Source organism: Danio rerio, chromosome 9 (genome assembly GCF_052040795.2).
Source record: "Danio rerio strain M-AB ecotype USA chromosome 9, GRCz13ab, whole genome shotgun sequence".
Taxonomy (NCBI): Eukaryota; Metazoa; Chordata; class Actinopteri; order Cypriniformes; family Danionidae; genus Danio; species Danio rerio.
In genome coordinates this window covers 20,189,863-20,217,293 of record NC_141029.1, presented here as the reverse complement: position 1 = coordinate 20,217,293, position 27,431 = coordinate 20,189,863, and the positions used below count along the sequence as shown (strand labels likewise).

The 27,431-nt window shown below is 37.1% G+C and overlaps 1 protein-coding gene across 3 annotated transcripts in view; it reads left to right on the top strand.

The window, feature by feature from the left end:
• The window catches only part of enox1 (ecto-NOX disulfide-thiol exchanger 1), a 255,301-nt gene extending 229,551 nt beyond the window's left edge, over positions 1-25,750 (top strand). For 2 of the 3 annotated variants that reach the window (XR_015499285.1, XM_087267645.1), the window contains 4 exons: positions 10,449-10,508; positions 15,352-15,451; positions 18,169-18,254; positions 25,029-25,750. Coding sequence is in view for 1 of the 3 variants with exons in the window: in XM_087267645.1 (XP_087123771.1) it covers positions 10,449-10,508; positions 15,352-15,451; positions 18,169-18,254; positions 25,029-25,160 (378 nt within the window). In the remaining 2 variants the exon portion in view is untranslated. Of the gene's footprint in view, positions 1-10,448; positions 10,509-15,351; positions 15,452-18,168; positions 19,708-19,864; positions 20,243-25,028 lie in introns of those variants that run through there. The other variant, XR_015499286.1, reaches the window with a different exon arrangement.
• The last annotated feature ends 1,681 nt before the right edge of the window (positions 25,751-27,431 follow it).

The following is a 27,431-nucleotide window of genomic DNA, read 5'->3' as shown; positions in this document are numbered from 1 at the left end:
AATTATTATCCCACCTTTGAATCAATGTTTTCTTTTTTAAATATTTCCCAGATTATTTTCAACAGAGCAATGACATTTTAACAGTATGTTTGATAACATTTTTTCTTCTGGAGAAAGTCTTATTTGTTATATTTTGGCTAGAATAAAAGCAGTTTTAAATAAAAAAAAAAAAAACATTTTAAGGTCAAAATTATTAGCCCCTTTAAGCTAGTTTTTTCCGATAGTCTACAGAACAAATCATTGTAATACAATAGCACTTTAATACTGTCTACTTAACCTAATTAACCTATTTAAGCTTTTAAATGTCACTTTAAGCTGTATAGAAGTGACTTAAAAAATAGACTTAAAAAATAATATTATTTACTGTCATCATGGCAAAGATAAAATAAATCAGCTATTAGAAATGAGTTTTTAAAACTATTATGTTTAGAAATGTTGAAAGAATCTTCTCTCCGTTAAACAGAAATTAGGAAAAAAAATAAATAGAGGGGTTAATAATTTATATATATATATATATATATATATATATATATATATATATATATATATATATATATATATATATATATATATATATATATATATATATGGAGTAAGACTTAAAAGGAGTATTTAAAAATGTTTAAATGTTGCTTGAGTTTCTTTATTCTGCTAAACACACATACACAAATAGAAAGAAAAAAAGAGGAAGATATCAATAAACACACTAGATGGTAACCACAGACTGCCATAGTAGTTTATTCTGACTATGGAAGACAGCAGTTTGCTTAGCAACATTTCTCAAAATGTATTCTTTTATTTTCAGTGGAAGGGCAGTAAAGGCAGATTAATTAATAGCAGAGATAGCTGATTTTTTTTTTTTTTTTTAAATAAGGTTAAAGGTGCAGTATGTAGGTTTGACACCCAGTGGTTAACCTAGGAGCACTGAATGTCAAGGTGCATCACTGGATCAAAACATGCGCAAGCGCAGGTTGCCAGTTTGAGGACCAACAGGAGTGTGCCTGACTATCGAGCCCAAAGGCTGATTTAAGGCTGACTTAAATATTGCTCTAATTAAATTGACAACACGCTATAGTAGAAATATTTTCCATATGAACAGGAGTTTTTGTTCCAACCAACTGATATTTTAGAAACGGCTTTAATTTCTTGCAGCTAAACAACAGAAACTGACAATGATCACCTCAGATACACCTCGTGTGCTTTATTCAGTGTTAAATGCTAACAATATCAGTTTAAATGGTATTTTGCATGATATTTATTGCCATACCTTTAAAAGCAGCAGCAGATAGTTCACCTCAGATCTTGAAAATAAAATTAACTACTTGAAATGGAACTTTAGAACTGTGACTCAGTGCAAGCCAACCCATATCAGTGATTCAGCATCTACATTTAATAATGTTAAAGAGGTTTAATATGTATTAATTATAAATCCTACGATTTTGTTAGAGTGCAGTAAGTGCACTATTCTTTCCTTCTGAATGACTATTTAAATTTCTGTTGTGTTTTGTCTTGTGCAAACAGCCAAATTGCTGATCTGAATTTTGCGTGTTGTTCGGACATCGGGTTACAATGTAATCTGCTCACCTAATGTTTATATTTGTGATATTTATATCATGTGGATCTCTGAATTTGCGTCTCATTTCGGGGCTGTTACTGTACACCGGAGGTCGCATTTTGGTCATAAGCACATGCTTTGGGAGCCTTTTTGACTGAATTAATGAAATGCACAATTTTCCAACAAGGCAACCCAGGGTGCTGAACTATAATTGGCTCTAAGTGGCAGTGGGCACGTTAAAAGACATGTAACACACATTTTTAAAGCAGAATCTCTGATTTCAGCATTGTTTTTCAAATAAACAAGAATGTTTACTTGGCAGGTTTCTTAAATATCTGCAAACATATTATGGTATTTTTTTGCTTTAGAAGAGTCAAAAACTTACAGCACTTTAAAGCATACTGTCGAATATACTACCAATTATAGCAAACTAAATTATAACTTGTATGTACCATGCATTTAAATAAATTAATGACACATTTGTAATGTTTATGTTGTAATTTAGTGCGTAATTTTACAGAAATTCTGTTATCATTTACATCATCTGCTACAGTAGGTTGAGCGATCCCCTTACAGCTAGAAGGTAGCTGGTTCAAGCCTCGGCTGGGTCAGTTGCATAGACTGTAAAATATATGGACGTAGTATCCGTGACGTCACCCATAGTTTTCTAAAGAGCGCAAAAGAAGCCACAAGTGGGCGTGGCCAACCATCGCCATTTTGTTTGCGCGTCATCACACCCACGGCGGGATACCAAACAAGGGCAAAGAGGCGGAGAATGAGCGGAGATTCAGACACATGCTGCATTTAGCTTGGACCTGGTTCAGACACACTTTATTTTGAGAGAACGCTTAATACTTTATCACCTGTGACTCGTTTGTATTCTGACCACTTGTGCTTGGTTGTACACTATATCAATAAAGTGTTTAGTCTTTTAAAAACACTGCTGTAACACATTGAGCCACTAAACATTGTTCTTATGACGTTTTTCAACAGGAGGAAAACGCGAATTACTTCCAAACACTTCAGATACAGTCTGTGTTAGTTAATGTAAGACTATTGATGAAATCCAGCATAACACTGTATGGCAACGCTTCAGATGACTGTTCTAGAGCCCACAGCTAATCAATCTGACAGATTCTGGAGTGCATTACAGCTCTAAATATAAATATAAACGATAAATGATCTTAAATAAAACAAATACATGTATAGAGATGGTATATAAGTAAATAACTTTACTCACATGGGAAACGGAGGCCACGTGAATGGTTTGTGAGCACAATTAAGTGCACACAGCATGCCATGCCATCTAATAATTGTAGGAAACAAGTCCAAAAGGCAGTTGACTGTGTAAAGCCACATAAAACAACACAGAAATACGATAAATATGCCGAGTTCAGTGGCTAATCTGCAGGATTCAGCTGAGGTGACGTGACGGCGACCAGCGAGACCTAGCTGTCAATCAAGTGGCCACTCCCTTAATTATGCAAACTTAATATAACAATGACTGTAAAAAATATGGACGACGCGACAGCCCCTTTTCCCATTGAACGTCTTGAGGGCAAAACGCCTGCTTGACGGGCACAAACTGTCGCAAAAGACTGCTGAAATTGGAGCCTTGACATGCGCAGAAGGACTGTCTGATGGAGCCAGAGGAGGAGCCGCGAAAATGAGCGGAGTCGAGCTTCCAACCAAACGCTTTATGTAAAATCAACCACGCCCCCCGAACTTCTCACTCGACTGCCGGTGTCTGCACTATAACAAACGCTCACTGATGTAAATAGAAGCACTTACATTAAAAAACACAATAATATACGGTTTAAAAACGGTGTGATGTAAGCTGTTAAACTTTAATAAAAGCTATACATGGTGGACTGCAGAAATAAACGATCTTTTATACACTCTAGCCTGAATATGAGCACAAATGATATATTCTCTTATTGTTATATTTGTTGTTGGTATTTGTTATCTTCATAGGGGTAGAAATAACACTTGTAAAATATGAACAATAACATATAAACAACACATACATTTTTAGAAAGGTTTTTATTTTTAATTAGCCATCAACAGAACCCAAAATATAGCCTACACACCATAATGATTTACCATGCGGGAACAATCGTGCGTTTAGAAGATAAATACAGCAAGATTACGAAATATCAAGAGGATATTTACACATCCCAACCCTGCAATTTGTCAATTTGTGCAAAAAAACTTTGCACTATTAATACAACGTCTATCTGCTGCAACATCACTAGTATATTGTTTATTCATTTTCGCTTGAATTGTTTATTTAATTTTTTTGCCTCCGTTTTCATTTGGTTTATTCGATGCCTTCATTATATCTGGCAACGAGGAATTTACATTCATTTTAATGTTAGCTGGAGTGTTCAAATAAAACGCCAACAGTAAATGATGTAAATAAATAATATCTAACATTTACAGCTCTATAGGTTATATAAGATTCGATTTCAAGAACCTTATAATGATTTATAACAGCAAATTCAGTAGATTACTTAATAACATGCCAAAACTTAAAATGCAGAGACGTCCTGTAAAGCAAGTTCAAATAACCTTACAGGAGATCAACGTGGATATTATTTTTTAGACACAAAGAGAATTACTGCTAACGATCTCCTGTATTTTCCCCGTACTTAAATGGGTTTATTTTATTGTGCAGTTTTATTGTCATTTTCGTATTTCTTAATTCTTGTGCACTACAAAATGTATTCAATTGTATTATTATTTAATACTTGTGCAATCGGTACAGGTTTATTGTTATTTATTTTGTCCTTTATTTAAATAATTGCTATGTATGCTGTTTGCATCTTTATTCAAAGATTAAACTCAGTGATACACTTTGCGTTCACATAGTAGCATGCGTTTGTTGTCATATCCACAAAAATGGTTGTAATAACGTTAACAAATGTGAGGGTTTTATATAATGAAGATTCAATCGCGCCAGCTCAGGGCAGCAGCGGCGCGCACATAACCTACTCGCGGCGTCGCGGCCTGATGATTCCGGCTCGCATGCGGCAGCGCCTGCTCGCTCGGCCGCCGCATCTGGCTCAATTGACTCGGGCTGGAATCGGACAGTGAGTCCAGGCATCCGGAGTAGGTCCAGCAGAGGTAGTCAGTCTGAGGGGTAAGTCTCCGGCAGGCAACAACTGGCCCCAGTGTATTTTGCTATCTGGGTGGCTAGGCGTGTATTAGCAAACTAATAAAGCCCGAAAAAAGCTCTGACCTTAGCGAATAAACAGTGTTCCACCAGGATCATGTATGTCAGAAACTGTAGTTTACTGCTGAACCCATTTTGTCATAGTAAAATATCACAGAAATCGAGTAATAACACTTCAGTCTCCTGCCGAAGCTCAGACGCACTGCTTTGAGAAACTGTCAATCACCGCTGTCAATCACGATGACACGCCCAGCATTAAATTACTGCTAAAAACAAACTGTTTACAAAAATGAAGATCTGCACCTATTTCAGCACAATAATCAGTGCCTTAATCGACCAGAACCATCTTTCGGGACATTTTATTGCAAGTGTAATTAATTTTTTTATTTGGGCTCAAGTCTCCTTCATTAACACGGAGGAGGCGGGCTTTATGACTAGTACTGCAGCCAGCCCCCAGGGGGCGATCTAACGGCCGAGACCTTCACTCAAACGCAGGCTTGCGGCACACTTGTAATATAACTTAATATAAAGGAAACGGATGAGTTATAAAAAAATTCACCCCCCTCACAGTTGTCATGAAGGGTAATATTAGCTGTATTAACCAAAATCTTTTTTTGTACCAGGCTGTAAACACCTTTTTTTCTGCTGTAAAGTTGGCCATTCTAACAGTGGGCTCAATTGAAATTTGCTCTGTTTTGGAGCCAGGAGCGGCCACGACTAGCGGAATTTCGGATGAATTGCAGTTTTAGTTACTTCCGTATTGGCTTCCTGAGGGAGAGCGGGAGGTTGCCGCTTGGTCAGTTGGCATTTCTGTGTCGGAGTTTGCATGTTCTCCCCATGTTCGTGTGGTCTTCCTCCAGATGCTCTGGTTCCCCCACAACTCCAAACACACAGTATAGTTGAATTGGGTAAGCTAAATTGTCGATAGTGTATGTGTGTGAATGAGAGTGTATGGGAGTGTATGCGTCCGAAACCGCATACTTCTATACTATATAGTATGCTAAAATCAGAATGCGAGCCGAGTAGTATGTCTGAATTCATAGAATTCGAAAATCAGTATGCGAGAAGTACCCGGATGACTTAATATTTCTGGAGAGATTCTGAAGTGCGCATCCCATGCATGCTGCGCTATTACATGATGCCCCGTGAGAGAGTTCATGAATGGGAGTGGAGCGACGCAACTGACGCAGGTAGGTCACATGACCATGACAAAATGGCGGATGTAGTATGTCCAAATTCTATTCATACTTTTCACATTCATACTGTATAGAACGTACTTTTCTAACGACCGAGTAGTATGTTTTAATTCAAATGCAGTACCTACTTAGTAGTAGGCGGTTTCGGATGCAGCTATGGAAAATGTGCACAGCTGGTGGTCTTCCAGAAATGTGGTTGAGAAACACTGGGCTAAAGTGTACTTCTTTTTTTTTCTTACAAAAAGCGCTTTAACATTCTGCCTATGTGGGCGCCTTACTTGATTTTGTGAAAATAGATCTTTACAAAATTACTGAAACATTAGCTGTGAATGTTAGATATAAATAAAGTCTGACCATAAGGCATCTTGCCTGATGTATTGAACAGACCTCTCTCTCCCTATCCATCTTCATCCATATGTGGTGTCTGCCTTGATTAGAATCCATAGAACTGTTGTCAATGAAGACAGATGATATGTCCTCTCTGTTGCTGAACAGCACAACACGATACCGTCGCTTGTGCCAGTACAGCAGTTTGCCCAGACACAGGGAATAATGACCAACCTTGTTTAGTCCATTTTCGTAACAGCAGACATTGGTTTGCATGAATGTTATTTGACTGAGATAACAGAAACATCAATAGCCATGGAGGTCCTGTGGAGCCCATACTCTATACTGCGCTCCTAACCAAAACAGATGGAGAATGTGTGGATAGTATTTTTAGAACCAGAGGAGACATGCTTCCATATTTTATAAATATGAAACTGCTATGACCTTCTCTAGACACCCTGGACATATAACGTATGGAATCACAAATGTGTTTCATTACTCTTTTTCTTTTCTTTTTTTACACCAGTATTCATTAAAAATGTAGCATCACACTGCAGGCCAGACTGTCTGCAAGTGTATTTCTGTTCTTTCTTTTTTTCAAGTACTTAAAAAAAAAACAATTATTCTGTTTTAGTATACATAATTAGCATATACAGTCACCTGGTTGGACCACTTTTGTCTTGAGAACTGCCTTAATTACTAGTGGCATAGATTTAAGAAGATACAAGAAATATTCCTCAGAGATTTTGGTCCATATTGACATGATAGCATCACGTAGTTGCTGCAGATTTGTGGGCTGCACATCCTTGATGCGAATCTCCTATTCCACCACATCCCAAAGGTGCTCTATTGGATTGAGTTCTGGTGTGTGGAGGCCATTTAAGGTCAGTAATCTCGTTGTTATGTTCAAGAAACCAGTCTGCGATTATTCACACTTTATGACATGGCACATTATCCTGCTGGAAGTAGCCATTAGATGATGGGTACACTGTGGTCATAAAGGCATGGACATGGTCAGCAACAATACACAGGTGGGCTGTGTCATTGACACGATGCTCCTCTGACCTCTGGCATCAACAAAGCATGTGTGCCCACAGAACTGCTACTCACTGGATTTTTTTTTTTCTTTTTCAGACTCTATAAACCCTATATGGTTGCGTGTGAAAATCCCAGTAGATCAGCATTTTGACCATGACCTACATGCCTAAATGTATTGAGTTGCTGCCATTTTATCTGAAATTTGATTTAACGAGCAGTTGGACAGGTGTACCTAATAAAGTGGCCAGTGAGTGTATGGGCTTGCGTTCTTGTGGAGACCAGTCTTGCCAGGTGTGCTCGGAAGAAAAAACTAGGGAGACCGAGAGAAAAGAGAACGCGTCCTGTGAGAAATGAGATGCTGTGTTCTTCCCTGGTTCTTCCTGATGGTCACATGACCTTTACCCATTTTTAATGGAAAATTATTTAAACATTACAGCATTCTTACAATGATTTATTGTTTTTCTCCTTTTCAAAATATTTACTGTGCATAAAATTCCTTTAAATATATGTTGCACAATACAAATAAAACTGATTTTAATATGAATTTCAGCAAATAAACACCCTTATTGTGTTTATTTTTTTATTAAGATTTTCATGGTAATATTTACATTTGCTCTTTCATTCAGGGAAACTCCTGAGATAAATAAGTCATATGTCTGAACTTTAATAATAAACCTATATAAAATGTTGCGGTTCCTCTCTAGTCGCAATGACCACTGGGACTTCTAGAATAAGTTCAGTGCTCAAGTCTGCATTGGTGGGGTCTTTGATATCAAGAACACATCCAGGAAGTTTCCCGCGTCCTTTGTTCTTGCGGTCTTGAGTTTTGGAACTGAACTTTGGCAGCTAATGATGATGTTACACGAGAACACGAGGACGCAAGATCACTGAAGAACGCATATTGAGAAACAGCCTATATCTGCTGTGATTATCTGATGTGCATAGATTTATTGGCTTATTCTTGTTTATATTAAACATACCGGACAATGATCTTCTTAAAATGTTAAATGCATATTTTGTCCTTTAACTTAGGAAAATTCTGACAGTCATTTTCATCAAATGTAACCCAACAATGTAAAATTTAATTATTTTGAATGTTTTTTTAATTGTTGTAAAACTACTTTATTGTTGTAAATGATCTAAATGTAAACATTGCAAAATCATATGTGGATGTGAAAAAAATGGCTATTAGAATTGGGTTATAAATTACAGTTACCTTCGTCCCTACAGAAACTCTTGCCATTTAAACCCGATTTACTTTTAAATGGAACAACTCAGGCAATTCAAACTTAAGAATGTGTTATAGCTCTAATATGTCACGATCAACAGCAATCCGGGCTTGCATATCACTGCTAAACATGACCCATCACCCAGACTACAATTCTGTCACTTTATGAACTACAAATTTCATCATGCACCTCACACACAATTATGTCAAAATCACAGATAATTACACTCACAGATGATAGCTGATCTAAGACTGATTACTACGGTGGCCGGGAAGTGCAAAACAACATTACAAAGTTTGAAACACTTTAACAAAGCTCGAGACAAATTTACATTTTGAAAAACATGCTTACCTATCATCAGACACAATTACATAGGAAAAACAATTTTACCAAGGACGAAACAAATTTACAATTTAGAAAACAAATTAACATGACGCAAAACACTATTACAAATCCCGAAACAAATTTACAATTACAGATTCCCAATGGAAAGGGAATGTACCACACTCCGGAAGTGACGTAGAATGTACAACACACCGGTATTGACCCGGAATGTAACACACACTGTGTGACTTTGTACAGGTTTCCACAAGTCTACAACTATAAAAATCATAGTTTGACTAACTGCGATAAAATAAATTACAGCTATTCTGAGAAAATATCTGCGTGAGAGTGCATAAAAACATGGAAATGCAAGACCAATCTCAAATTGTACACCGGAGTAGCTCAGTTATCTCTCGCTATACACTTTACCAACTCGCAAGGGTGTTTAATCGTTTCAATCAAAATTCAAAGCAGTCACATGGGTATAGGCAAAATTTAAGCTTCAGACGTTACTGATCACATGACATATAGCAAAATGAATAAAGCTCCGGTACATTGCTTCACTGCAAGATGTGTCATTTTTTGGTACATGCTCAGTGCACAACGTCACATTTCTACCTTATTGCCTATGACCTCGACTACACTTATGCATTTTCCTGTATGTACCTGTTTGCTCCTGTGATTGACCATTGCCTGTCTAAAGTTTCTAAATAAACTCTAAATACTACTGAGTATTTAGTTTCTAAATATTCCTCAGTAGGTACTGCATTTGAATTTAAATATGTTCTATACAGTATGAATGTCAGTAGTATGAATGGTACTCAGACTTAATACATCCGCCATTTTGTCATCATCACGTGACCTACCCATGTCAGTTGCATTGCTTCACTCCTATTCATGAATTCATTCATGGTGCATCATTGGCTAGCGTAGGGTCTATCGAATACGCGGAAGTAGTAGGTCATCCTGGTACTTCTCACATACTGTTTTTCAAATGCTATAAATTCGGACATACTACTCAGCGCACGTACTGTTTTTAGCATATTTTATATTTGGCAGCTCAATGGTAGACATTTTGTCAAGGGTTGCATAAAGGCTGTGGTTTTATGGCTTGGGGAGCGAATATTGTCAGTGTTCTGAGAAAATCACATTGTTACTTTCGACCAGTTCTACTTTCACTGCTGCTCTCCACGATAATTAACAACTTGAGGTATTATAGAAAAGCAAGAAGTGATTGTTCTGAATAGGAGTTAGGGTGCAATCTAAAAGTCTAGTCATTGCTTGTTTGAAGTAATTTGCAATCCCATTTCATTCAATAATTTGTCTGTCTCTAACCAGAGTAAAAAAAAGTCTTAGAATAGTCCATGTCCATGTCTGGGGGGGCTTCTCTTGAGCCAAGCCAACATTTAGTTATTGCTTTCTTGCATGCAACAACAACAAAAGAAACTCAAGAGATTAATTGTCTCGTTTATTTATATCTTCTGCTGTGACCCCTAAGAACATGGTGGAAAAATTTTTACTTCTATATTAAAGCCTCAATATTAATATTGCCACCTTTCTCCAGAAAGGCTGATTATATGGACATTTTTGTTCTTTCTTGACAGCTGCTGAACGCCATGGAGTCAGTAGATATGACAAACCACAACTCTGAATGCCATGAAAAGGTAAGTCAGACTCCATCATGTCACTGCGGTTTACCGGTGAGATTAGTCTGCAACACCAGCACACTTCAAAAGAGAAATGCAAACTGCTAATATTGCGTCATCCCTTCATTTCTCTTAACACCATGAGCTGTCTGACTGGAGTTAATTTTAGCCCACTGATCTGTATGTTCATTGAGTTTGCCCTCGGTCTGCTTTTCTACTTGAGTCTCCAACTAAATATCTGTGATAGCTGCAGTGGCAGGAAGTCACTTTTTTCTTATCAATTTGCTATTAGTAATTGAAAGGAAAATATAGTGTTTAATACTTGATGAACAAAAAATAATTAAAGAGATTGCTTGTGTTAAGAATGCAGTCTTAGCATTAATAACTAATTATATACATAACAAAGAATCTATCAAAATCAGATTTTATCAATTAAGATTCAAAACAAAGAAACTTTAAGGTCAAAACCTTTTATATAACCACTAAAGGTCATTTACATGACAACATTTTCAGCCAAAAACTGAAAACTTTTTATAAATTTTGCCTGTTTGTTTACATCACAACTGCGTTTTTATGTCTGAGAATGCATAAACATGAACATGCTTATTAACAAAGCAACAGTGCCAAATACTGGCCTGGCATACGTCATACATTGGTCATTTTCAGTGTTGGGCAAGCTGCTTGAAAAAATTTAGTCAGCTAAGCTATTAGCTACTCAACATAAAATGTAGCTTAACTACACTATAAGCTATACCCTCTGGGAAATGCAGCAAGCTAATCTAAAAGCTACTGGGACGCTAGCTTGTGTTGACGCTAGCTTCGCTACAGAAAAGCTATTTGATTTAGAAAGCTTTTGATTTTCAATAGCTACCGCCATGCTACTGAGAAATGTAACTAAGCTAGTAGCGTCAATACTTGTTGCGACGCTGCTGCCCAACACTGGTCATTTTCATGGATGTGTAAATGCAGATAATTTTGAAAAAAAATTGTGTAAAAGTCAAACTTTTGGAAAAACAAGCGAAAAACTTTAAATTTTTTGGCTAGATTGTTGTCATTGTAAATGTAGCCTATAGGGTGTTGCACACCGAATGTGCCGCTCAGCGACAGTTGGAAATAACACACACCGAAAGCGAACATTTAGATTGTTATTTTATATAAAACTATGCAGATGGCATGGCGAACTTATGAACATTGTTCTAAGTTTAGCTGGGCACCGCAGACAGCTGCCGACTTGCGACGCTAGTGTGCGAGCTCTCATAGAAACTATGTTTAGAATTCTAAAATGCATGGCATGGTGCCAATCAACGAATACAGTGTGCGACTCCTTTAAGAGTTAGAATAACTTATTCACAAAGCTTCTGAGACATTTCTTTTTAAGCAATAGGAGCCCGATCTCACAAGGAAACATAACTATTTTACTTGTTTTCAGAAAAGTAGCTAATTTGTATGAATTGAGAGTTTAACTTGCGATCCAAAGGTCACTGTTTCGAGTCCCGGTACCAGCAGGGATTGTTGGTGGGAATATCCACCTCAATACCACGGCTGGGGTGATTCCATTGAGCAAGGCACCTAACCCCCAACTGCTCCCTGGGTCTGTTCACGGGTGTAAGTCACTTTGGATAAAAGCATCTGCTAAATGCATAAAAGTAAATGTAAATATGAAAACTTAAAGGGAGACATGTCCCCAAACCCCACCTCTAACCCGGACCAATTTGAATTAGCCACTAAATCAAAAAGTTATGAATTGCATTGAGATTGTGTTTGGAATCGAGTAAAAAATTATATTGCAAAATAGTATAATCATTGCTTTTATTATTTTTTTTTTTTGTGAAAAAAATAAGGATTTTCTTTTAATGTGACAAGTTAATGTATTGTTTTAAAAAATAATTAAGCAAATATACTTTAACATGTTTTGAAATTTGTGTCAGTTTTTTTGTATACATATTTGAAAACATATTTCTCACTGTATACCTCTGTGATTAGGAGGTGACTTATTCAAGGCTTATTGTGATGTTTTTTTCTTGCTGGCTGCAGCCATTTTATAATAGTTTATGATTTTGTTTTACCGGCTTTGCATATACTTTTAGAGCAAAACTCCTAAATTTAAAATCTAAATCTAAATTTATAAAGTTAGGAGCTGCTTTTAGCCTTAATTTGTTTTGTGAATACAGACACAGGTCAGTACAGTAGATTCTGGCCAGCATTCTCCCATTTACTGAAAAAAAACATGGAAGTACTCAATAATCCCTGTGGAGTTTTGAAATGCACTTTCAGTCCAAAAATAAAGCAATTTTCTCCCTAAGGATTTTCATGGTGTAACATTTTTCTTTTAGAAGTTACTGAACTGGAAATTTTTTCAAAGGACATATATGTCTTTAGACACCATTCTATTTAATGTTGCCTCCATTTTGTCCCCAAGCAAGTCTGAAAATAGAGGGTATGCATGCGATGTCCCTATGAGTTGGAGTGAATGTGGCTCTGGAAATTCATTCATTCATTCATTTTCGGCTTAGTCCCTTTATTAATCTGAGGTCGCCATAGCGGAATCTTTTCCAGCATATGTTTTATGTAGCGGATGCCCTTCCAGTGAGAGGGATCTGGCTGCAGACCTGGTGCAGTCTGAGCTGCATTCAATGCTTTCTAATGCGCTCACCTAACCCCACCCCTAACCCAACCCCTCACAGTGAAGTCACTCACTCCATTTGAGAGCATTGTGTCTGACATAGTGATGCAATCTCAGCTTGCATCATAAAGGCTGCATCCAGATACTATTGCTTCCAGCTGCAACCCATCAATCGGAAACATCCAAACACACTCATTCATACACATTCAATACGGACATTTTAGCACACCCAATTCACCTATACTAAATGTCTTTGGACTTGTGGGGGAAACCAGGTGGCTCCGGCTGTTTAGTGGCAAAAAAACTTATCAGCAAGGTCCATGTACGGCATAAAACCTGCTAAAAATGTCTAACATGTGGAAAAATTTGATAGACTATACCAAACGATTCAACAATTTTATATATATATATATATATATATATATATATATATATATATATATATATATATATATATATGTGTGTGTGTGTGTGTGTGTGTGTGTGTGTGTGTGTGTGTGTGTGTGTGTGTGTGTGTGTGTCCAATCAAATGAATGAAATACTAATGCCAAATAATAGAATAATAATGTAAACAATATTAATAGCTCAATTTACACAATTCAGAGAGGGGGACTGTGAGATAAAGCTTACTGGTTAATAAATTAGAAAATGCATACCTTGCAAATCAAAACCAAGTAGCAATTATTTTATACTTCTACAAAATCTGGATAGAGTAACCTTACATATTCAGTCCATTTGATCCAGATATTTCTAAATACATGCATTTAAAGGTGAAAATTTAATTTGTTCCATAACATAAATGTCGTATATAATGTCTTATCACTATAGGATTGTAGGGGTTTCAGGAAGTAACCAATGCCTTGTGATTGTCTTGTGACTTTTTTAGCTCCAAATATCAATATGTCAAATAGATATTTCTCAGGCCTACTTGTCTAGATGTCAGAAACTAAAACTTTGGATAAAAATATCACAAGTTTATGGTATTACGGTATTGTGATTACTGCTCTAAAATAAGTTATTTTTTCATTTCTAGGTAAAAATAAAAATAAAATACATCAATAAAATAAAATTCCCCTATTAAAAAATATATATTTTATTTTAGGAACCATTTAAATTATTTTGGAACAGTAAACATTGAAGGAGCAGGTCACAAGTCATTGACTGCTGTTTTCATTAGTTTAAATAAGACAGATTTCTTTACAACACAAAAAACATAAAAAAAAAAAAACATACTGTAAGGCAATTTTAAAACCTTGACTTGAACTACGGTAAACCTTGAAACCGGTAATCATCCCATACCTACTCATACACACCGGGATGCTTTTCGCTTGCGTTTATCAGCAGCGTTTTGAGATTCTCTCAATAGATTATAAGTAGACTGTTAGATTAGGGTTAGGGTTAGTGTAAGTTGACTTGTACTTGAAAAGTTTCTTATAGTCAGTCTAATGTCTGTTAAAGAAGTATCAACAGATATTAAGCAGGTACTTTACTAATACTTAAATGGACCATCACATAAAGTGTTAGCAAAAATCTGATAAGGCATTTCTACCCAAACTCTCACCACATATGAGTGCATTTTGATGTGAATTCACATACGTCCAACCAATCTTCATTGGGAATAATAAAATTACCTTTTCTTATTTTTATTTATCTTCAGGATACCTGTAACATGTCTCTGCCAACAAAATAGATGAAAGTGTCACAGAGAGAAACAAATAAATATGCCATCTGTCACTTAAAATTACAAGTTGAGTGTCCTTCAAGGACGGTATATCCACAATTTGCTATGTCACTCATTGACAACCTGTCTGTTTTGTTTGGGGGCCATTATATCTGACCGCCAACACTACAGCACTTACATCCAACCACTACTGCATTTTACATGGAAAATTAATTATATGTTGCAAGAAATCTGGTTGAGTTGAGCTGCAGGAAGGCAGACCTCTAATATATAACCTCCATACACAATACAAGCATATTTGCTAGAATTTTGATTCAACCTCTAGCCGACCTACAGCCTACCATCTTGGCCGACATTTCAGAAGAAGAGCCAATAGCCATTGATTTCTCTGTACGCAGCAGAACGTGCTGCACTTTCAGTAAAGATTGTACACACACACACACACACACCCTTTCCTAACTCAACAGTTTGCATGAGATCCCATCACTCTTTTATATACTTTGCGAAGGTTCCTTTGCATTATGATGTGTGTTTTCCTTTTGTGTGTGTATGCGCAGGCAGTCAATGGCACCGCAGCACTCTACCACCATCGAGAGAAGAATAACGAGACGGTCATTTGGGGTCCTTTGAGATCAGAGAAAGAGGCTCTCTTGCTCGGTAATTATTCCAACTCTGCTTCATGCCGTTTTGATCTATAAAACATCTTGAGCCCTGTGCTGAGGGGCTTGAATACCAGATGGGCTTGGAGGATTGAGTCCTTGCTTAAAAGTGCAGGAGGACGAGCAGGTGCTGGCGCAGCCAAGCGGTTGAACGCAAAGATGTTCGGCCCTTGTTTGAACCTCTACAATAACAATGACTAGAAAAGGCTAGGGGGAGAGGCCGGATGCTGCCGCAACACCTCGTCCTGTCTGTCATGTTTTTGGATGATGATCTCTTGGAGGAGCTCAGGGGAGATGTCCTTCGTTGGCTGTAGCCCAGAGAAGACCACACTGCATTGGTTTTATCTAATGCCTGCATAAAACCACTGCTCTCTAAGAGGATGCATGCAGAATGTACTGCATTGATGGAGCAGGGAATGTCAGCCAGGCTTGAAGGCCCTCAGCCAGAACGGCAGAGAAGCCAAAGTCATTTGAGCAGAACAAAGTGAAGGGACGGACTGAAGAACACAAATTGTTTAAGTCTCCAGGCACTGGACTGTTAGCTCTGAAAAGAAACTTCTATTGCAGTTATTGGATTAGCTTGCAGTGTGTAAACACTGTTTAGTTTAAGCTTTCTCTGTTAGGTTTTTAGAATTAGTTTGATTTCTCGTAGTAGTATGTCAAAACAGATACAGCAGGTGAAATAAGCATTAAACACATGAACATTTTTCTAAGAAAACATATTTTTACAGGAGCTGTTGAATTGAAATTTACGTACATACAAGGAAAACAAATCTAATTAGTTTAGAAATTAAGTTATGTGTAATAAAAATTAAATGACACAGGGATAAAAGTATTGAACACATGAAGAAAGTGAGGTGTACAAAGACATGGAAAGCTCAGACAGCAGGTGCAATCTCTCAGCCCTTTATCAGTGTAAATGAATATTAGCTGCTTTAATCCCAACATCTACATCAGTGGTCCTCAACCACTGGGCTGTGGACTCAGAGTCCGTGGATCAGTTGGTACGGGTCCGCACAAGGAATCATTAATTATTGTTGTTTAGTTATTGTCTGAGGCCGAACGATCTTTTATTTTGAAAAGTCTTTTATTTTGAAAAAATTATCGTATTCTCTGTTACATCACAGTCACATGAGTGCCCAAATTTACCTCACAATCAGCAAAATGAGTATGAAACAAATGTCTTTGGAAAGTTTTGCTAAGGTGGAACGACCCAGTGAATGATCCACGAACTGCCAAAGAATGGATCCGCAACCCATGTCAACAAATCTGGTGAACGCACCATGGCTGTGGAAAAAGATCAACTGATGGAGATCACAAATGACTACAACCTTTTAGAGGTTGTTTGCATATCGGGTCTTTTCTAGAGTTTGTACAAGTTTGTTGTTTCCAATGGAGGAACTTGCCCATGCTTGCGCTTTCTAGACCAGATGCACACAATTGAATGAATCCTGCGAGCACACTGTGAGTCACGTGACAAGGATTTGACCAATCAGCTTCGGAAGCACGAAAAAACAAAGGAGAGGCCAAAGGGAGCACAAGGAGCAAATGATTCTTTCAGCAACCTAAACATGAATAAACTGCCATGTTTAACTATTGTCATCACCTTTTGGACTTATATGAACTCGAAATGACAAAATAACTTTCTAACAGAGGCTACATGTGCTGGTGAGGATTAAGACACAGATGAGAGGTTTGCACTGATTGTAGGATACATGTTGAGTGTTGTTTTTGAACTGAAATAAGGACTAGATGTATGCTGTATGTAGTTTTTCTGTAATTGGTAGCATATTGGAGACTGTAAGGGGCTGTGTGTGTTCATTTATGTTCATTAAAAATTGCAGACGTTACAGTAGCCTTTTTCGCATTGATCTGCAGTTATAATCAAATCCTGTAAATAGAAAGGTTTGTAATGAACATTTATACACAAGTATTTTTATGTATAAAGCATCTGTTTTGTGAGAAGAGATTCTCATATGATATGTGAATGACTCATCATTGGTACCTTTTTGGCAGTGGAAACGCAAGCCTGATAAAGGTGATCTGTACCGACCGGTACCGTACTATACTGTACCAGTCCTTGTAAATGGGCCATTAGTAGTTCAGTACTGTCTCCCTCCGTCAATCCATTATAACAAATACCAATATTTTTTTATTATTTATTTTTTGTATGTCTGGATTGTTTGGGTTTTTACCAAAATCTGGGTCAATTTCATGTTAACAGCTCCTTTTGAAATACATGATGAGGCGTTCAATACTTATTTAACCGGCTGTATGTTTATCTCTGTAAGCATGGAGCGCTGTAGCAGAACAGAGATGTATGGTGCCAACTCGGCTGTTCTGCATTGAATTTTCAAATCGGAACGGACATCTTGAGACTCCCCTTCCCTCCCTTAGTGTGGCTCTGTGAAAGTAGGTCTTGCGGAGGGAATTGAATGAGGTTCCTTGGTAATTGGCGGCGTTACGGCATATAAATCAAGGAAATAAATATTGGCTCAGGCCCTTCAGGCAAGGCACTATATCCTGTGCTTCTGCATCAGTGCTTTACCTTCGCAGGACCTCTCCAAAGTAATCAGCTTAAGTGGGGGAGGGATGAGGCTTGAGCTCCGGGCGCTGTATTTATGACTGCAGCTGCATCTCTTGTCTTGTCTGCTATAGTTACAGGCAACATATGTTCATTCACCAGACTGTTCTGTTGTCTGTCTGTCTACACAGGAATCATATCAACCTTCCTGCACGTCCACCCATTTGGAGCCAACATCGAATATCTGTGGTCTTACATCCAGAGACTTGATACAAAGGTGATTGTTTTTTGTCATTGATTAGATTCACCCAGAATGATAAGAGTTCACACAAAACTTAAAATAATGTCATTGTTTAAACGTGTTGGGCACGTTTCTTTAAAAGAGTAATTAGTTATAGTTACTTCTCACAAATAGTAACTGAGTTACAGAAGTGCAAAAGTACCTAATAACCAGGGAAAGTAACTATTGTGTTACTTTAAAAAGATCTAATTTGTTTATGACTATAAAACACATTGTACACTAATTTACACTATTTTAATGTTGTTGTGGGACAATATGAGAGAACACAGCATATCCTCAATTATATATCTAGATATTATTTATTTAAATTCTGTCGAAGCAATAAGTATTTGCGATGGAGAAAAATGAAGTTTGACGTCTTGACTTTGTCTCCTCTTTTGGTAGCAGAGCTCATGTTATTACCTGCATAGCCACTAATTTTGTGGCGGCATGTGACGATGTGAGGTGCTACATTACATTAGAATTACTAGTAAAGCTATTTTGATGGTCCATTTGAGTATTAGTAGACTGTCTGCTTAATATCTGTTGATACTGAACCTTCAACAGACATTTAATTGACTATAACAGGGGTGTCCAAACTCGGTCCTGGAGGGCCAGTGTCCTGCTGAGTTTAGCTCCAACTTCAACACACCTGCAAGAAAGTTTTAAATATATTTAGTAAGAGCTTGATTAGCTAGTTCAGGTGTGTTTGATTAGGGCTGAAGCTAAACTCTCCAGGACACCGGCCCGCCATATCCATGTGGACACTCCTGGACTATAAGAAACTGTGCAAGTAAATGTCAACTTACTTGTAGATGCATTGTAACTTACATTCAACAAACGAACCATCAAAAAAAAGTGTGACTGAATTGCTTGTCACTGACGCAGAGAGACTCTTTTTTTCATAGGCATAAGTTGCACAATACATACATTCTTGCCTTCCACCTCAATGAGAAAAAAGTAGTGCTTATATTCAGTGGTGTAGCGGACGGGCCCGCAGGGCACGCACCGCGGGGGGGCCCCGCGTGATTAGGGGGCCCCACGTCGTCGCGATTTTCAATGATTGAAAATCCAGGAACCGCAATAATCAAACTCTTGGGAACAACTGTGTTCTCTGAACTCCTCTCAAGGTGGACTACTTAATTCTGATTGCTTGCCGCCGAACCGCGTCATAGCCAATGAAGACGCGCCGCTGTTTCTCGCCGCCGGTTCTCGTTAAAAAATGAATGACTTCTGGCTACTTTGACGCTCTCGCCGCTTTCGGTTTGTGATCACTCCTCAGTTTGTGAAGGATTCCCCGCGTTGTCGCTCCACCCCGCCTCCTTTCCCCGCTCCTCAATTTGTGACATAAATATATACACTAGATATCGCATAGGGACCCTGAGCATGCGTCTATAGCGCCGCCACATTGGTACAGTGCTCCCAGGACAAAAGTCATTCAACCGCACTAGTCAAAACAGTGTTATTACGTGAAGATGTGGGACTTTAGCGCTGTCTACGAGTGTAGCAACGAGCAAACAAAGAAAACAAAGCACAAAGGCAGAACATTTCATAGGTAAGATTAAGTTTTTTATGTTTTTGTATGTTCTGAAATTTGTGCTAAACAGATAGGCTAGTTAGCGTTATTGATGATAATACAGTCACTTACTGCATACTAAATACTCGGCTTATGCTAGTTTTGTTGAATAAAATCAGCAAACAATGCAAAAGAAATATGACAACGAGATGCTGCGCTGCCAGAAACTTGTATTATTGTCGGCGAGTGAAAGAGTCGTTCATAGCGGAGATTCATTCACAAACAAATCGCTCCCTCTGTCAGTATGAGAAGTAAAAACATGAAAGGTGTGTGCACGGATTAGATCAAGTTTAACAGGGAGGGTGAATAGTACATTTCTGTACACACAATCACAAGCTTTTTGTCAGGAATGCCCGTGCGGTCACTGATCCATCAATGTAGAAAAGTGATGTAAAACTAAAATTTTCATAATTAAAAAAAAAAATTACATACTAACATCCAGGATAACTCCCGTTCATAGGTATATGTGTATATATCTGGCTATGACAACCAAACAGTAATTCATTTGATCACTCGTAACTGAATCAAGAATCACCGTTAGTATCGATGTTCATTTAAAGCACCATTATTCACAACACTTGTTTATTCACCCTCATATTGCTCCAAACCATTAAAGGCATAGTTCATCTAAAAACTATGAAAATGATGTCTTCATTTACTCACCCTTCACTTCTTTCAAACCAAACAAAAGAAATAAAAAAAAAATGTTGGAAACCAGCAACCATTGATGTCTATAGTATTTGTTTTTCTCTATTATGGAAGTCAGTGGTTACAGGTTTTCAGCTTTCTTCAAAAAATCTTCAACTGAAGAAAAAAGCACATAAAGGTTTAAAAACACATGGGGGTGAGTAAAATATTGCAATTAGCATTACACTATCCCGTTAAAATTTGCTTATTTTTTTTTATTGAATCATGAAATTTTTTAATGAAACCTGAGAATTTGCTCTTTCTACTTTGAAAGATCAGGGAACCAAAATGTGTTGTAAAACAAACAGTTCTCACTCAAGACAATTAATCTGTACTGTAATTTAAAGGTATAGTTCACCCAAAAATCAAAATGAGATAAAACATTAAAGAAGCTTTTTAGCTGAAACAATGATCATTATTTATTTATAAAATTAAAAGTTTACCAGCACTTTTTAGGTGTTTTAGCATTTATTTATTTTTTTATTTAATTTTTTTGCTGATGGGCTTTATTGGGAAGTCAGCTTGATTTAATTTAATACGGTTGCTTTTATAGCACCAATAATATAAATTAATCCAAATATGTAATGTAATATAATATAATGTATTATGTATTTTATATAGCCCATTTATTGTGTATGGCCATACGCCCAAAGCATTTCACAATCATGAGGAGCTCTCTCCACACTACCACCAGTGTGCAGCATCCACTTGGATGATGTGACGGCAGCCACAGGACAATGGCGCCAGTGCGCTCACAACACACCAGCTATTGGTGGAGTGGAGAGACATTGATAGAGTCAATTCAGTGGATGGGGATGATTGGGAGGCCATGATGGTTACGGGCCGAGAGGGACTTTGGCCAGGACACCAGGGTTGCAGCCCTGCTCTCTACGAGAAGTGCTATGGGATTTGTAATGACCATGAAGTCAGAACCCTGGTTTGAGGTTGAGAGCCCCCTGCTGGCCTCACTAACACCACTTCGAACAAATACCTAGTTGTCCCATGTGGTCTCCCATCCAGCTACTTACCAGGCCCTGCTTAGCTCCAGTGAGTAACCGGTCTTGGGCTGCATATAATATATAGTCAGTTAAATAGACATTTCAATTTCCAATAAGAATTCAATTAGTTGTTTAAGCATAAAATTGGATGAAAGGCTGTTTAAAAGTAAGCGTCATGAGTAGCAGCAGACAAGTGCTGAAAATCTATGAAAAATACTGTATTAAAACAAAAGTTTTAAAGACATGGTGCGGAACAATGGAATTTAATGCAATGCTTCTTGTCTGGTCTGAGACCCACTTTATATTGTGTTTATATCAGACACATACTAAAAGAATAATAATAACATATTATTAATAATAACATAATAATAATAATTATGAATTAATATATAATGAATAATATAATGATAATAATAATATGAATAATAATAATGAATTAATAATATAAATAATAATAATAATAATAATAATAATATTAATAATAATAATAATAATAATAATGATGATAGTAATATTTTTAAATGTGGTGAGATTAGCATGGCAGTTCTCCAAGGCTTATTCATACTTTAAATCCCCATGCATAAGGTATATTACCTTGGCAAAATGCCCTTACTGCATTCACTGTCTGATGTGCGTCTGATGCCATTATGTTATTATAAAAGCACTGTCTGCTGAGGCTGTGGAGTGAAGATAATAATGTTGTAATGATGCTCACTTTCTTGTACAGATTGATAATTTCAATGTAACATCAGGAGTCGCAGGTATTAATTTTGGCTTTCCAGTAAATGTTTTTTTAACTCTTCATTTGTCTATGAATAATCAAAGAAACATTGATCATGTTACATTTTTAATAGTTTTACTGCAGTCACCAACAGTTTTGATGGCTTACTGTGAGTTAATAAACAGCAAATGTTTAGGTGAACGTTGTCTTTAAACTTTTATTTACATATGTTTAAATACATGCGTTACACTCTATTGATCATTGTTTAGATTTAAACAAATCAGCAATCCTGTATCTTCAAATTTCATTAAAAGTATCCTAATCTGTGATTTCAATCAAATAAGGCGAGTATAGGATGGTGAAAAATACATTTTTTGGTAAACCCTCACTTTGATTCAGTCACAGTTAAATTCCTATTATAGCATTGAGAGTGCATGCAGGATTACCAAAAGATTAGAAACAATCTCATTTCAGTCAATACGTTATATGAGCCAAATACTCGTTATCTCTTTGACCCTTAAATTCCCTACAGAAATCTGAGAGATTATTTGCACCCAGGTTGAAACAGCATGGACACTGCACAGCTATTTGCACCTGGTGGAAATCATCCAGCCAAAAACAAAACACAAATCTCACATGTCAGATGTGGCCTTGAGGAGACTGAATGTGTTCTGACATTTGTGCAAGGTGCTACGTTGCGCAGGCAAACATATGACATATTTAATCCCACTCCACTTCTCGCTAGGAGTACCATAATACTGATGTCTTCACTGTGATTATAAATGAAAGCCCTGAGTAACTGAAATAAATGCTATGTACTATTAGTATTCAATTATTATTATTACTAATATTGAAAAATTACTTTTAGACTTCATATATACATGTATAATCTACGCTTTACTAAAAACATAGTATAGGACACATATTGTAATGTTTTTGTAAACATTGTAAAAATGTAAAACGACAACCGCTTTTTTTAAACTTTCAATTTAGTTTGTTTTTAGTCCCCCAAAACTAAAATGAACAAGTAAAACGCATACAGGGTCCCATTTTTGACTAAAAATGTCTTGCAAATGGTCCCTTAAAGGAACACTCCACATTTAAAAAAAATAGGCTAATTCTACAACCTCCAGTTGAGTTGTGCAATTTTGAATCCATTAAGCTGATCTACGGGTCTGACGGATCTTTTAGCTTAGCTTAGCTTAGTATAGATCTATGAATCAGATTAGGCCATTAGCATCTCGCTCAAAAATGACATTTAAATAGTTTTTTTTTTCTTTTTGAAGATTAAAACCTTTATCTGAAATTGTCTTTACAAAAATTTGGCTAACCCACAGCTTACTGTTGAGTCAGGAATTAAAAACTGAAAATTCAGGAATTCTGTTATTGTTTAAAAAAAAAGGTATTAATTAATCCAAAAGTGAAAATGATGTCATTAAATTACTCGTCATGTCATTTCAATCCTAACACAAATGAAAATATTTTCAATCAGCGGTGTCAAACTCATTTTCATGAGGGTCACTTCAGCATTATGGCTGCACCCTCAAAGAGCCGGTTATAACTGTAGGCCTGTATAATCTACTACTTCTTAACACTTTGTTAAATAACTATCTCTACACAGTCCAAAAAAATATTTTTCTGATTGTTTAAACTAATTTAAAATGAGTTGAAACCAAACTATTCTTAAGGCTTTTTTTTTTTTTTTGGAACAGCCTAATTGTTTTATGTTCAAACCTTTACTTTCAATTTGGTTTGTATTTAGTCCCCCAAACCTGAAATGAACAGTTAAAATACATAAAAGGTTTTCATTTTTGACTAAAAATGTCTTGTAAATGGTCCATTACATAAAGGAACACTCTGTAATTCTACAACTTCCAGTTCAATTTTATCATTTTTGAAACCATTCAGCCGATCTACGGGTCTGGCAGGAGCACTTTTAGCTTTAGCTTAGCATAGATCATTGAATTAGATTAGACCATTAGACTCTCACTCAAAAATAACAAAAGAGTTTCAATATTTTTTTTATTTAAACCTTTAAGGCGCACTCCCTGAAAATAGATTTTTGGCCCTCTTCTTGTATTGAATAATATACAGACAAAACTCTGATAAATAGTAATAAGCAATTAAAATAACGATAAAAATCAACCTGGTGGTTATGATGCCTGTTAAAGGGTTAAAGCTTGACTCTTCAGTGGTAACATGTACAAAGTCTGATTGAAAATGAAAAGTTGCTATTTTCTAGAACAATATGGTTAGGAACTGTTCTCATTCTGGAGTAATAATTAAGAAACTGTGTTGCGGTAACATGGCTGCAGCAGACGCAATGATATTTCACAGCACCTGAAAATAGTTCTTAACTAGGTAACTTCCAACGTGACTAATACATGCTCCCTTTGCAAGCAGGTGGTCATGTTGGTTATGTTGACAGAAGTGGTAATTTATTTAATTATTTTTTTAGATGCTAACGGTCTAATCTGATTCAGTAATTTATGCTAAGATAAGCTAAAACTGCTCTTGCCAGACCCGGAGATGGATTGGCTGAATAGATTCAAATATGGTAAAACCCGAACAGTACTATAAACTGAAAAAATGCGTCTATTAACTCCCCTTCTGAATATAAATGAACAGTACGGCACTAAACAGTAACTGTTTGCAGAAGGCGAATGACAAACATGCAGACAAACAAATTAGTGTCATTCATTAGTTTCAGTGCAAACAAAGGTCGCAATGCCTGATTCTCACACCCAAACCATGACCCAAGTGTTACTTTCTCATGTCTCATTCCTCAGATCTCAGCCAGTGAACTCGAAAGATTAATGGTGCGACTGCCCAACATGTTTAAGCAGGAGTTCAGCGGCGTAGGAGCGACACTGGAGAAACGCTGGAAGTTCTGCGGGTTCGAGGCTCTCAAGTCAGCGTGACTCTCAAAGCCACATATGCACTAACACCCGACGAAGACTGATCCAGAGTCAGCCAGAAGAGCCAGAGCCTCATAGACAACAAATACAAGCATCAGATGGCTGCCGCTCTCGAGAGGAAGCGAGACTCTACACGCGGCACAGCATCAGATGTATTTACTTGAAAAAGCTCTTTCCAGAGCTCTGTGCCGATTGCATAACTTATCTGTCAGCGGCGGCGTCCCTGAAGACTGGGAGATATCCAGGAATATCACGCCTCTCGGTTAAAAATACGGAATGTTGAATATGGGACACAGATGTGTGATAGCAGCCCTCTGCGTCCATCAAAGCCGGAGTGTGTCTGTGTGTGTGTGTGTGTGTAGATGATGATTTCTGCTCTGAAAAAAAGGATTTGAAACATGGCCGAAGTGCTGAAGCTTATAGACAACAGTTGCACAGCTGAAGATTTGCTGTGTATCAGGCCGTCCATGCTGTGTAGATGATGTATTTAACATGCTCTTCGTGTCTTGATGCACTGTTGTTAATGTCTGCTTATGTAAATTAAGTTTTCTAAAAAAAAAAAAAAGAATCGATTAAAAACTTTTTATCTGAAATTGTCAGGTGAAAATATTTTGCCAAGTCAAGAACTGAAAATTGAAGAGGATTTAGGAATTATGTTATTGTTTTTAAATACTTTTAATAAAAGGGTTAATTAATCCAAAAATGGTGCCATAAAATTACTCAACCTCTATGTCCAGTACTCTGAGAGCCTTATTCTTCTTCAGAACACAAATGATAATATTTTGGATCGGGTGTCAAACTCATTTTCATGAGGGCCACTTTAGCATTATGACTGCACTCTCACTCTGTAGGACTGTATAAATATTACTAAAATTTTAATTAACTGTTTCTACACTCAAAAAATAATTTTGCTGATTGTTCAAACTACTTGAGTTGAAACAAGTATGTTATGCAAACCAATTCAATTTGTTAACTTAACAGTCCTTCTGCACCCAACCCGGTCGGAGCTAGCTTCTGTCGCCTTTTCAGATCAGAGCAGTGAGGTTTACCTGCATAACAATTCGCTAGTTGGCCTGTGTTACACTCATCCCCCTAAACCTCACTACCATTTTGGACGAGCCCCCACATATGACCCACTGATGCCAGATGGCATCAAATTGGCGCGTCGGTTGCTCTAACAAGGAACCAAAAGACCATGACCTCTGTCGTAAAGAGCACATTTTGAGGTCAGACAAGTATCGCAGTCAATATTCGATATAAAGCAGCATGGACTTTTATTATAAAGCTTTGTTCACCGAACGTGAAAAACTGCATCACATTCTGTAGTTAACTCATGTTTTTTGTTTTTTAATAAATTGAACTATCGCTATAGAAGCGATTGAAGCAAATTCTGCGCTTCGCAACAAACATGCCACCCACTTAAAAATCAAACCACACAAATGCTTAAATATGCATTTGGTGTGGATCATACTATATGCTCTCATGGTCCACATATAATTATAGACACAAATATATAATATATAATATAAGGCAGTCCTGTGGCGCAGTGGGTAGCGCTGTTGCCTCACAGCAAGAAGGTCGCTGGTTCAAGCCTCGGCTGGGTCAGTTGGCATTTCTGTGAGATGTTCTCTCAGCTGTTTCCTCCAGATACTCCGGTTTCCCCAAAAGTCCAAAGACAAGCACTATAAATTAATTGGTTAAGCTTAAATTGTCTGTATTGTGTGTGTGTGCGTGTGTGTGATTGAGTGTGTATGGATGTTTGCATGTGCTGTGTAAAAGATGTGCTAGATAAGTTGGCAGTTCATTCCACTGTGGCGACCCCAGATTAACAAAGGGACTAAGCTATAAAGAAAATGAATGAATGAATATATAATATATAGACCATTTTGAGGGATGTAAACAAAAACTATGGTCCCAACGTACTTCCTGTTTTTTTCCAAAAAGAGCCTATTATTGATAAATAATGTTATGACAGTTGTTTTAACATTAAGTTATGAATGAATTGCCTCTTGTTAAAGTTATGAAATAATTCGATAACAAGCAGGAAATGTTCATGGGCCAATGGCAAGACCACATTGAAATGCTCTATACATAAAATGGAATTGACACGTGTTTAAGATAAAATCTGAGAGCTCCCTTATCCTCCACATCCTCCTGGGGCCTCATGTACTAAGACTTGCGTGGAAATCATACTAAAACATTGCGTACGCACAAAGCTGTAAATGTGCGTACGCAAAAAAAAATTCAGATGTATGAAACACTGCGAACGCGGAA